General features: G+C 46.5%; 1 protein-coding gene across 10 annotated transcripts in view; it reads right to left on the reverse strand.

The window, feature by feature from the left end:
• Positions 1-12,716, reverse strand: part of ARHGEF9 (Cdc42 guanine nucleotide exchange factor 9) — a 213,904-nt gene that overhangs the window by 45,621 nt on the left and 155,567 nt on the right. For all 10 annotated transcript variants that reach the window (XM_054169346.1, XM_009900378.2, XM_054169345.1 and 7 more), the window contains one exon: positions 7,689-7,818. In XM_054169346.1, the coding sequence (XP_054025321.1) occupies positions 7,689-7,818 (130 nt within the window). The remainder of the gene's footprint in view (positions 1-7,688; positions 7,819-12,716) is intronic.

Consider the following 12,716-nt stretch of genomic DNA (forward strand, 5'->3'; position numbering starts at 1 on the left):
GGAAAAGTGTGGACATGGCACTTGAGGACATGTTTTAATGGCTGTGGTGGTGTTGGCTTGACAGTTGGACTCAATGATCTTTGAGTTTTTTTCCAACCAAAGCAATTTTGTGACCACCATGCTGCAGCACAGCCTTTACAATTGCCTCAGCAAGGTGTCTGTCCACCTCTCAACACCACCTCTCACTTTGGTGGCTGTGGCATCTGAAGGACTAATCAGGGAGAACCTCCTGGGAATATAGAGGGTTGTTCCCAGAAGGGCTAGGCTGTGCATCATGCAAGAGTCAGGGTCTGATTACAGCCATTGTGCCTCCTGGCTGCTGTGGCAGCTGAGGACAGCTCATAGCCAGGCCCTTCAACAAGCAAACACAGCAGCTGCAGAGGTGGTGGCTTTTCCTGGCTAAACATCAGCTCCTGGGAAGGAGCTTCACACAAGCCTATGGATGGGAGCTTTATGAGAAGGGCTGAGGCTGGAAGAGGCTGGGGCTGCTAAAAATAGAAAGCCAGTTTTTTTACTCCTGTGGTAGCATCTCAAGCCTGAGGACACACAGAGGACTCTGTAAACACTTCTACTTGATTAGCTGAAGCCAAACTGTGTAGTCCCTGCGAGCAACATAACCCAAAAAGAGGCAGATCTGAGGCGATGGAATTTGTATTGCGTTTTTTATGTTGGGAAAACAATTCCTGCCTAGAGTCTATAGGCTAGAAAGAGCTCTTCTCCATGGCTTAGCCCCTTTGGAAAAACACACTGCAAATAGTTTTGGACTAGCTCATGGCTGGCCAGCCCCAGCCCCCAAGAGCAGCATCTCTAGAGCCCCTGCTGCTCCTCAAGGCCTCTGCTGCTAGAGCAGGACACCAGCCTGGTTGTGCCACCAGAGCCTCCTACAGCAAATGCAACCAACCTTGAAAGACTCTTTTTTTTTACTCCCTCAACACAGTTACACCACCTCTTTGAACAGCAGCAACTGTCTTCTGCTAGCACAGTGTCCCTGCAGGGGGCTCATGGGGTCACTTGTAGGGTGCTGTTTGCTTTTCTGCTCTGCTGATGACATGACTACCCCAGCAGGACTCAAAACTGGGTCCTGACTTGAGGCAGGCTTTGCACAGTGCCTCTCCCAGTCCTTCCCTAAAGCCAGTCCCAGGACTGGAACTTTCCAATTCTAGACAAAACTAGGGGGAAAAAAGTCTCTTTTTTTTCCTTTTTATTTTCCCCTCGAGGTTGGATCATCTACAGCTTCTGCAAGAGGGCTCTGAGCAAACTGAGCTAGATCAAGATGTCCCTCACCACAGTGGGGGTCAACTAGATGATCTTTAAAGGTCCCTTCCAACCCAAACCAGCCTGTGATTCTATGAAATACTGCTGAAAAAGAGACAAAGCTGAACTTTTAGTTCCACTGAACTGGCACATATCCTGCTGGCTTCAGCAGAACCCAGCAGCAAAACAGCTAAGAGAAGACCAGAGGAGCTCCTCAGGGTCTCTTCCAACCTAAGTTACCCTTAAGAAAAAGCCTCAGCCCTCCTCATCCTGGCATCATGCAAAGGGCAGCATAAAGCAAGCTGACTCTTCCTCATGCAGTCACAGGCAGAGTCCAGCTCCTTAGTATGCAGTAATGGGAGCAGAAGGTCACCCAGATCTAGGCTGTACAAGTGCTTCATGCTCCCTCGAGCTTGCCAGCACTAGATGACATGAAGTCCTAGGGCTAATCCTGACTGTTGCAGCAGAGAGGCAGCTCTGCTGCTTCTGCTGTGGAAGGATGTTGATCATCAGCTGCCCAGTTATGCTATAGGTGACCTATAAGGTGACCACCATGTTCTGGAAAAAACTGGGAAGTACCAGAGGGTTTTGTCATGAAAGAAATGCTGTTTGGAGCACCAGCAGAACACAGAAGAGCACCTCACAGAATGGTAGGGGTTGGAAGACACCTCTGAAGGTTGAGTCCAACACCCCTGCCAGAGCAGGATCACCTAAAGCAGATCACACAGGAGCATGACCAGGCTGGCCTGGAAAGTCTCAAGGGATGGAGACTCCACCAGCTCCTTGAGAGGCCTGGACCTGCTCCAGTGCTCTGCCACACTCAGGTTTAGATGGAACTTCCTATGTTCAAGTTGATGTCCATTATTACCTCTTGTCCTGTCACTGGGGACCAGGGAGAAGAATCTGGCCCTGTCTTCCTGACACCTCCCCCGCCCTTAGATATTTGTAAGCATTAGTAAGGTGCTGCTCCTTTTTCCCATGAGCAATCACCGAGCAAACACTGTCCCATGCTCAGAAACACTCCTCAGCCCATGGGAGCTGCTGCCCCGTGCCCCAGCCCACCTCCCCACATGGCTCTGTGCTCTCACTGCTGGCCACAAAATCCCTTTTCCCAGTCACCATTCAGCATGCTGAGCTCTCTCCTGCCTGCCACTGTTGTTGGTTAATTAGAGATTGACAGGCTGATTAGCACCCTGGGCTAGAGAGAGAGCAGCAAAAGCAAAGTGAGAGAAATGTCCTCTTCATCAGGCTTGGGTTCTGATACCTTCTGTTGCTTGGAGGGGAAAAAAAATGAGAGAAAAAAAAAATCCCCTAACCAGAAGGCTCTGCTTCAGTCCCTGATGCAATTTCTCTCCCAGGAGGATTTCTCATCAGGCTGTCCTCACTAGGGGAACAGTCTGTTGGTTTGATGCCTCTTTTTTTCCCCCATGTCATTCTTGGATTCCATAATGTAATATCAGGCTGAGGCCAATTACAATGCATTACATAATTAAGGGCACTAAGCCTTGATTTAAAGGACTCAAAAATAATGAGAAGGGGAAGGAATTTAAAAGGACAACCTTCATTAGGTTTCCCAATTCTAGTTTTTTTTCCCTTTCATGTACATTTAGTACTTGTGAAACCTGCCAAAGTGGCAACTCATGGGAATCTTTTGTAGAACGATCTGGAGATCTACATAAACCAAAGTCATCAGTTTAAAGAGCAGGTTAAAACCAAGCCAGGCTCTCTACTAGGCCAAATATCCCAACACTTGCTTGGGGACCTCCAGCTTTGGAATGTGTCCAGAGAACAGCAGCAAAGCTGGTGAAGGGTCTAGAGAACTACTCTTGTAAGGAGCAGCTGGGGGAATTGAAACTGTCAGTCTGGAGAAGAGAAGGCTGAAGGCAATCCTCATTGCTCTACACAACTCCCTGAAAGAAGGTTGGAGCCAGGTGGGGATTGGTCTCTTCTCAAAAGGAACAAATGATAAGACAAGAGGAAGTGGCCTCAAAGTGCCCTAGTAGTGGATTAGGTTGGACATGAGGAACAATTTCTTCCCCAAAAGGTTTCTCAAGGCCAGGTTGCCCTGGTTGCCCAGGGTAGTGGTTAGGTCTACATTCCTGAAGGGCTTTAAAAGCTGTGAAGATGTGGTGCTGAGAGACATGGTTTAGTGGTGACCAGGCAATGCTGGGTTAGTGGTTGGACTCAATGATCTTGGAGGTCTTTTCCAACCAAAACAATCCTGCTGCCTCATCTGTGTGCCTGTAAGAACAGCAGTGCCCAAGGTGTGGCTTGCATGGACTCATCAATGATGATGGGCTTGGTGGAAACAATTTCTTTATAGACCTCTTGAGTGTGTACATATCTGGACATTACCCACCCACCTCTGAGATTTGTAATTCTCTCTCTAAAGAAGGGACTGAGCATGTAAAGGCTGCCCAGGATAGTCTCTACTTGTCCCACCTGAAGTCTTGATCCAGAGGAGACTTCACAGGCTGTTGTGAACCTGCTCTAGCTAAATTTGTGCACTGGTTTTGCCTGCCTTCACTTAAATGTCACTGGTTTCATCTGAGGGTATTTAACTACAAGCAAGGGGATGATGCTGAGCAAAGGGAAACAGAGGTTGAACATCAGGAAACACTTCATAACCACGAGAGCTCTCAGACATTGAAAGGTCCCTGCAGGAGGTGGTGGAAGCCCTGGATTTTGTGCTGTTAACTACTGAAAGGACAAAAGGCACTGAAGGATTCAGTGTAGGCAAGGGCAGCACCTCGCTAGGTCTGTCTAGATATTGGCAATTCGAAATAAAGAGGTGAGTCATACATGGCAAGAGTCCAAGCCAGGCTTTTTGGTCAAGGCCACATTCCTCCAAATTATACAGGGCCACATTTCAAAGTCTTGGGATTATTTCTCATTTATAGCAGGCAGGGAGATCAGAATCTTCCCTTCAGGTTCTGCTCAGTCATTGACTTGTATAAAGCAGCCAAAGCTGCCAAGAATTCCTCAAGACTTCATTCCCTGCCTGCCACAGGAGCTTATCAGCTGCCTCTGGAGTCAGGCCACCCTCTCTTGGTCCCATTTGTGATTTAAACCATCAGACCTTGCTTAGGTAACTTCGTGAACAAGAAGAAATAAACACATCTGCTTAAGTCAAGGATATTCACATTTTGCAATTGCTGACCCTGAAATTCACCTTCATGAGGCTTGAAGGGATTAAAAAGGACTCCTGAAACACCCAGGCATAGCTCCATGGGATTCAGTAAAATCCCTTCTGCTTAAATTAGCCAGGACATGCCCCCAGATCCCACCTTCCCCTGTTTGTGATAGGCTCAGCCATCACAGAGTCGAAGACCTCGAAGAGGATCGAGTCCAACCATAGAATCATAGAATCGACAAGGTTGGAAAAGACCTCAAAGATCATCAAGTCCAAGCTGTCACCCAACACCTCATGACTACTAAACCATGGCACCAAGTGCCACATCCAATCACCTCTTGAACACCTCCAGGGATGGTGACTCCACCACCTCCCTGGGCAGCCCATTCCAACGGCTAACAACTCTGTGAAGAACTTTCTCCATCCCAAATAACACTCTCTCTTTGCAGGAAAACTTGGACACACACTTTGATCCCAACAACAACTCAAATATTCTCTCCACTAAATAATTTTTTTGTTTGGTTTGGCTTTTTTCTTTAAAAACCTTTTCCCAGCATCTTATCATAAAAAATGGCTTTAAGCAGGAAGAGGAGAGACTTAGACTGGGTACTAGTAAGAAGTTCATTCCAGTGAGGGTGGTGAGACACAGGAACAAGTTGCCCAGGGAGGCTGTGCATGCTCCCTCACTAGAGACATTCAAGGGCAGGTTTGATGGGGCCCTGAGCAATCCCTAAAGAGAGTACCTGTACAGACTTAGGGCAGATCTAAGCATTTGGCACTGCTTTTGATTTCTCCTGCTCTCTTCCTGTATTGTTGTATTGTCAGATTGTGAGTATTTGGGGGTTTGGTGCATCCTTCTGGCCATCATATAGACATCTGAGAAGTGGGGGCTGGATGTGGATATGACCATTCGGAAGTTACTTCAGAGGAAAGAATCAAGCAGTCAAGTCCTCTGCTGAATCCAGCTCTCATCCTCTAGTACACTTAGCCCAACTCTATGGTTCTTCCTGATCCAAAACACAGACTAAAAATGGCAGGAAGGGTGATTTCCTTTGAATGGGGACGGGAGTTGCATGCCCGCTGGATCTCTGAGCAGTACCAACAGCAGTTTTTGCTGTATGATGAGAAGCTGAAGGATACTGCTGTAATTCTACTTACAATTTGGAATGGTTGTGGGGGGAAAAGGAAAGGAAAAAAGGGGGGAAAAAAGCCTGGAAGAATGATTTGGCAAGTTGCTGTGGATTGGATGGACATAAAGAATAGGTACTGCTAAGCTGGAATGAGTTATAAACGACATAGCTAAAGCTAAGCAGGAGTGAATTATCAAGGAGATGGCTAAATAAAAATGAATTATCAACTGAGCTAATGGAAGAGAGAAAGAAATGGCTGTTCCACAGATCCTACATGGAGGTCACCTTGGCTTTCCACTCACACATGAATATTCACCAACTTGGAATTGATCTGTCCTCAATCTAGAAGTATTTATGACGAAGGTCTCAGCACTTCTACAAATGACACACATGAGCTCATCACAAGGAATTCACTGAGGGCTGGAGATGCACCTGGTGGTCCTATGCCTCCTAGAGAGCAGATTACAAGCTGGTGTGTCAGTAAGAGAGACTTTCTTCAAAGTAGCCAACAATCAAGCAAATAATCTGCCTTCTCTGCTCTCTGAATTTGAGAACCAGCTGTGATTGTTGCATTTAATACTTTATCAGGGTTGAACCCAACCTTCATTGCAGCAATGAAACTAGCTCAGCCAAGAATGATACACAACCAGGTGGTCCACCTGGATTTCTCTTCTTCTCCCTGCCTTCCTACATCTTTTCCAGGCTGGAAGGATCTCCTTCTCACCACCATCCTAGATCCTTCCAGTACCTGAAGGGGACCTACAAGAAAGCTGGGGCAGGGCTTTTTACAAGGGTTTGTTGTGATATGATGAGGGAAGATTTAGACTGCAGATTAAGAAGAAATTCTTTATAGTGAGGGTGGTGAGACACTGGAACAGGTTGCCCAGAGAGGTGGTGGATGCCCCTCCCTGGAGGTGTTCAAGGTCAGGTTGGACAGGGCTGTAAGTGACTTGGTCTAGTGGGAGGTGTCCCTGCCCATGGCAGGATGTTTGGAACGAGATGATCTTTAAGGTCCCTTCCAACCCAAACCATTCTATGAATTAGAATGAATCAAAAATGAATTAGGATTAAAAATGAATTAGAAAAGAATTAAGAGGATGTCTGCATATTTCCTGTGTACTTATTTAGATAGCATGATCCTATTGACTTGAATGTGGAGTTATTCCAGACCTTCATGATGCTGAGAAAGAAGAAAGGCTGTGCCATTGCTCTGAGGATCTACTCAGTAAACACATGGATGGATGACAACACAGAAAGGGATTTACAACGGCATTGATCATCACTCTGCTTCAAAACCTCTATTTACAGATTACATCCATCAAATTACTTTAAAGAAACTCAGATGAAAAGAAAAGCAGAACATGATTTTAGTCTGGCTTAAATCCTGGAGGAGACTGAAGGTCTGCTAGTGAGGCATCCCCCTGCTGACTTTGCCTTGCCTGTGCTTCTCAGCTCCTTAATTATACGCTCACTACACACAGGGGTGGTTCAGAAACATCTTGAAGTGGGTACTCATTTTAAATGTGCAAATAGCATCTCTCACTTCAGCTTAATGTTTTGGCTTCTAATCATGAAGCAACTGCCAGCAGAGTTTGCTCCATTTTCCTAACCTGCACAATTCCCAGGGCTTTTTGCTCCCTCTTTCCCTACTCCTTCCCCGGTGCCACAGCACAGAGCCACCACACACACACAGACTGAGCCGAATCCCACTTACTCCCAGGACAACAGCACTTCTGTCACAAATCACTCCAGATTTCTACTGACAGATTAGAACTGCACCCTGGATTTTCTTCGGAGCACCATTAATGTTTTACATCTCAAGGACCATCTCTAAGGTTTGTGAATCTCTCTTCTCTGTCCCAAGCTTAATCCCCATACTAGGTTGTGTGAAAGCAGCTAGGTATGAGGTGTGACTGGAGCAGGCCACTCAGAGAAGTTGTGGAGTCTCCTCTGGAGAGATTCCAACCCCAGCTGGCTATTGCAATCCTGGGCGAGCTGCTGTGGCTGCCCCTTCTTCAGCAGGGGGGTTGGACTGGATGATCTCCAAGGGTCCCTTCCAACCCCTACCATGCTGGGATTCTGGGATACGGTCTTGGATAATTCAACAACAGCATGAAATGTACATTTTCCAGGTCTACAGCACCTACATCAGGGCTGAGCATCTACTGTACCTCCCAGTCCAGAACGGAGGCCTGCCACTGAGCTATCTTGTCAATGTTCTCCAGTCTCCGCTTCCGCTCATTGATCTGTAGAGTCACGTTCCTCATGACGGCGAGGGCAGCAGCCACGTATCTGTAGTCACTGGGGAAGGCAAAAAAAATGCCTGTGAACCAGAGCCTGATGTGCACTGGAGATGCAGAGGTCTGTCATTAGCAGCAGCATGATCTCACCACCCTCTCAGACACAGGTAGGATCTGCCGCTCATTACTAGGATACCGTATTTTTTTCTACCGGCAATGTCCTTCTGCATCATCACAGAAGAGCAGCTTACTGGAAACTGAAATGTCCATGAGACAGGCAAACCAGCCAGCTCCTCAGCTGGCTTGCAACAGCCCAGCCTCTACCAACCCAACACATAACAGTTGTGAATATTGCTTCTTAAAGGCTTGAAGGTCTCAGCTAAAGAGCATCTTAAAAGGAAGGCTGAAATGTTTACAGCCTGTGTCCTTGGGGGGGATTTTTCCAAGAAAAAGTGAAGACTGTGCAGGGTTGGACTGATATATCTGGAGAAGGGGAGATTAAGAGTGGATGTTAGGAAGAAATTCTTTACAGTGAGGGTAGAATCACACAGAATCACCAAGGTTGGAAGAGACCTCAAAGATCATCAAGTCCAACCTGTCACCCAATACCTCATGACTAAACCGTGGCACCAAGTGCCACCTCCAATCCCCTCTTGAACACCTCCAGGGATGGGGACTCCACCACCTCCCTGGGCAGCCCATTCCAGTGGCTAATGACTCAGTGAAGAACTTTCTCCTCACCTCGAGCCTAAACTTCCCCTGGCACAGCTTGAGACTGTGTCCTCTTGTTCTGGTGCCGGTTGCCTGGGAGAAATACTGGAACAGGTTGCCCAGGAAACTTGCATTTACCTCCTCCCTGGAACCATTCAATACCAGACTGGATGAGGCTTTGAGCAACCTGGCCTAGTAGAAGGTGACCCTGCTCATGGTGGGGAGGGGTTGGAACTAGACAATCTTTAAGGTCCCTTCCAATCCAAACCATCCTATGATTCGAAAAGATTTTTTGATGAGACACAAAGTTGGAGCCTTCCATGCTATGAGGTGACTCCAGATGTGCCACAGAGCAGATATCCCATGGCATTCACTCTTACTGCAGCCTTCAGGTGAGCAAATCAAAGCAACTCTTGGTTGGTTTTTTCCCCCTCGGATGGAGCTGTGAGTGTAATAACAAGGAGAGAAAACAGGCTCCTGCCAGGGCCAGCCAAGATGATGATCAGTCTTTTCAAAAAGTGATGCTGCAATCAATGCCATTGATTTCTGCCCTGTGCCTTCTTCTCCATTCCAAGGAACTTTAATGTTCATTTCAATCGGAAAGACAGACAAGGCCAGCTGCCATACCGCCACCATAATTTATTATTAACTGAAGGCTTGGTATTGATTGCTGACTAATGAGAAAACCTGCCATCTGGGCAGCTGCAGGGGAATGGGGTATTGATTATTGCTAAGAGTTGCACTGCTGACAGCTAAAATAGGGGTGGAGGCTATGAATTAAATCCCCATGTGATCCAAACAGGATAAATACCAAGAAACAATCATAACATGACCTGCGACAGAATATTGCTTGATGTTTTGTCCTCCCACCCATTCCACAGAATTATTTCAGTTGGAAAAGACCTCCAAGATCATTCAGTCCAACCTTCAATCCAACATCACCATGGCCATTAAACCATGTCCCAGAGTGCCATGTCCACATGTTTGTTGAACACCTCCAGGGATGGAGACTCCACCACCTCCCTGGGCAGCCTGTTCCAGTGCCTCACCTGCAGGGAACAAATCGGTTTTGATATCCAACCTAATTCTCCTCTGGGACAACTCCAGGCCATTTCCTCTCATTCTATCAACTGATACTGGGGAGAAGAGACCAATCCCCACCTCACTCCAACCTCCTTTCAGTGAGTTGTAGAGAGCAATGAAGTCTCCCCTCAGCCTCCTCTTCTCCAGACAAAACAATCTCAGTTCTCTCAGCTGCTCCTTATAAGACCTGGTTTCTAGACCCTTCACCAGCTCTGCTGCCCTTCTTTCTTGGTGAAATCTTGAGAGTTCAAATTTTTAGTCAATTCTCATGTCAAATTTCTGAGCTTAAAACCCAAAAAGTCTATGAATTCCAGAACATCAGTTCAACACAGTAAAAGGAAACAGAGCAGCAGGCTGTCTGGCATGTCTACTCCAGGACATGGTTTAATGGCCATGGTTGTATTAAATCAATGGTTGATGATCTTAAAGGTCTTTTCCAACCAAAATAATTCTATGATTCTGTATCCACCACAGAATCAGGGAATGGCTTGGGTTGGAAGGGACCTTAAAGATCACCTAGAACCAAGCCCTTGCCATGGGCAGGGACATCTCATACTACACCTTGTTGCTCAAGGCCCCATCCAACCTATCTTGGAACACTTTCAGGCTTGGAGACATTACTCTGCACCTCAAAATGTTCATGAGTTTTTGGAGGGAATGTCATTATGGCCAGGAGGGGTCTGCAAAGGCAGAGAGGTGCAGGGTTCAGAGACAGACAATTATCTCCTAGCAATGATGCTTATGCAAAAAAAAAGGAGGCTCATGCCAGCTCAACCCTTCACAGTCTCCACTTTCTTACATAACATATCCATACACTCTTAACTCCATCTCTGCTCCATAGCAGGAACACTCAGGACACCACCAAGCCATGCTTAAGACCTTCATATATTTAATTCATATTAAGCTGGAGTGAATCTTTTAGAGGTGAACAGATGCAGCTTTGTGAAAAATTCAAATGAGAGCCTCAAAACAATCAGCAATTGAAAGGAGACAGGTTCTGGAGTCATTCCCATACCTGCCTACATGCAGAGGGGGGTCACAGAATCATAGCACAGGTGTGGACCTGGTGCTTAGGGACATGGCTCAGTGGTGACCTTGCAGTGCTGGGCCCAAGGTTGGACTGGATGATCTTGAAGGTCTCTTCCAACCACAGATATTCTGTGATTCTGTGAGTTGTTTCAGATGCAAAAGACATCTAAAATCACTGAGTCCAACCATCAGCCCAATACCACCATGGCCATTAAACCATAGCTCAAAGTGCCATGACCACACATTTCTTGAACACTTCCAGGAACAGTAACTCCAGCACCTCCCTGGGCAGCCTGTTCCAATGCCTGACCACTCTTGCTGGAAAGAAATTTTTCCTAATATGCAACCTAAACCTCTCTTGGCACAATTTGGGTGGCAGTCAGGCTGGGGTTGATCTTGATAATGCTAATTCCCTAATTCCAGTTCCAATGTTCTGTTTGGAGAGGAAACTCCATGCACATTGGGGTTTTTTTGCTCTACACAATAATGAAGAAAGAGTCATGATTGAATTTTTTGGGCTCCAAGCCCACGTCTGGGGCAGAGCTGGCAAAAACTCAGAACAAAAAAAAACAAGAGAAGAAAAGGATTTGGGCAGTGCAACAATATCAGGATAGCACGAAGTATGAAATTAAGGTAAACAGATTGTTTGTCAGTTAATACTGGGGCTGCAAGGATCTCTTTCCAGTGCTCAGCCAGAATGCAAGTCGAGAGTCTTGCCAAGTATCACATGCTAACTGAGGGGAGAGTGGTCAGGCTTGTGGTTTCGGCTCTGATGGCCTGGCCTGGCACTGGGCAGGCCCACAGCTCTAGAAGCACAATATTAGTCAAGAGGAAGCAGGGGGGGAAAAAACCAAACCAAGAATATGATGTTCATCAGTCAGATGAAGTGAAGGTATTTGCTTTCCTTGGGAGTCCTGCTCCTTTCTGAGTTCTGCATGACTCTGTAAATGGCTCAATTGATTTAAATTCTATTTTCTACATATTACATTCTAATCAGTGTGCCTAAGAGACTCCTAATCCAGCCAGTGATGAGCCTGATTTCACTGCAGTATTAGGCCACTCTATAATTTTCCAGCTTCTGTTTCAGCCTCCCAATCTAATTGTGAGCACTGTCAAACTGTAAGCGCATGAGGACAACTCTCCACCTGATTAATGGGCCCAGATGAAGCTCCCCAGTTGGTTTCCCATTTCTCTCATTTTCCAGACCTCAGCTGCCAGTACTGTGTCTAGCTCTGGGGAACCCAGCACAAGAAGGACATGCACCTGCTGGAGCAGGTCCAGAGGAGGGCCAAGAAGATGATCAGAAGGCTGGAGCACCTCTCTGTTCAGCCTGGAGAAGGCTCTGGGGAGAACTTACAGCTGCATTTCCATGTCAGAGTATGACTGTGTCTGATGACTTAACAACATGTCTATTTTAAAACATCCCAAAGGAAAAAGGAATGTACTCCCTAAATAATTGAAGCCTTGTGTAATCTCACTGTCCACATCCCTTTTGGTATCACTACCAAATAATTTTAGGCACAGACCTCTTCTCTCCTGATGTCTCCCAACTCCAAAGCCACATCTGAATTCACTGTAAGCACTTTGAGGACATCATATGGCTAGTAAGGGGAAAAGCCACAAGATTTGGGGATCCCAGAGCTGCTTCCTGATACCCTAATGTTCCCACAAGTCCACTCCAAGGTTGATTTAACCTCATTATGAAGGGAACACCAGAAACTGGATTTGGAGCTGAATCCATGTACAAATTGGTGATGGCAAACCCCATCCCCTTCTGCTTTCTGAGGCTTGTGTACGTTGCCTCCCCTGATGGCCGCAAAGATACGACTAATAAGCAGGGTCCCCAGGGAGGGACTTGAATCTCCTTCCCAGGAGGTGTTTAAATCACACAGAGATGTGTTGCTGAGGGATATGGTTAGCACCAGACTAGGTAGAGTTATGAGAAAGGTGGGACCTGATGATCTCAGTGGTCTTTTCCAACCAAAATAATTCTGTGATTCTATGATTTGGAACTGAGCATTCAATGAGTGGGAACCAAACTTGTGAACTAGGTCAAAGCAAATCAAGGCATCTCCTTGCTCACATCAGGTCTCTCTGCCCTTCACAGCTGGATTTGGGGAAAACCCAAAAAAATTC

This window comes from Dryobates pubescens, chromosome 18 (assembly GCF_014839835.1).
Source record: "Dryobates pubescens isolate bDryPub1 chromosome 18, bDryPub1.pri, whole genome shotgun sequence".
Classification (NCBI taxonomy): domain Eukaryota; kingdom Metazoa; phylum Chordata; class Aves; order Piciformes; family Picidae; genus Dryobates; species Dryobates pubescens.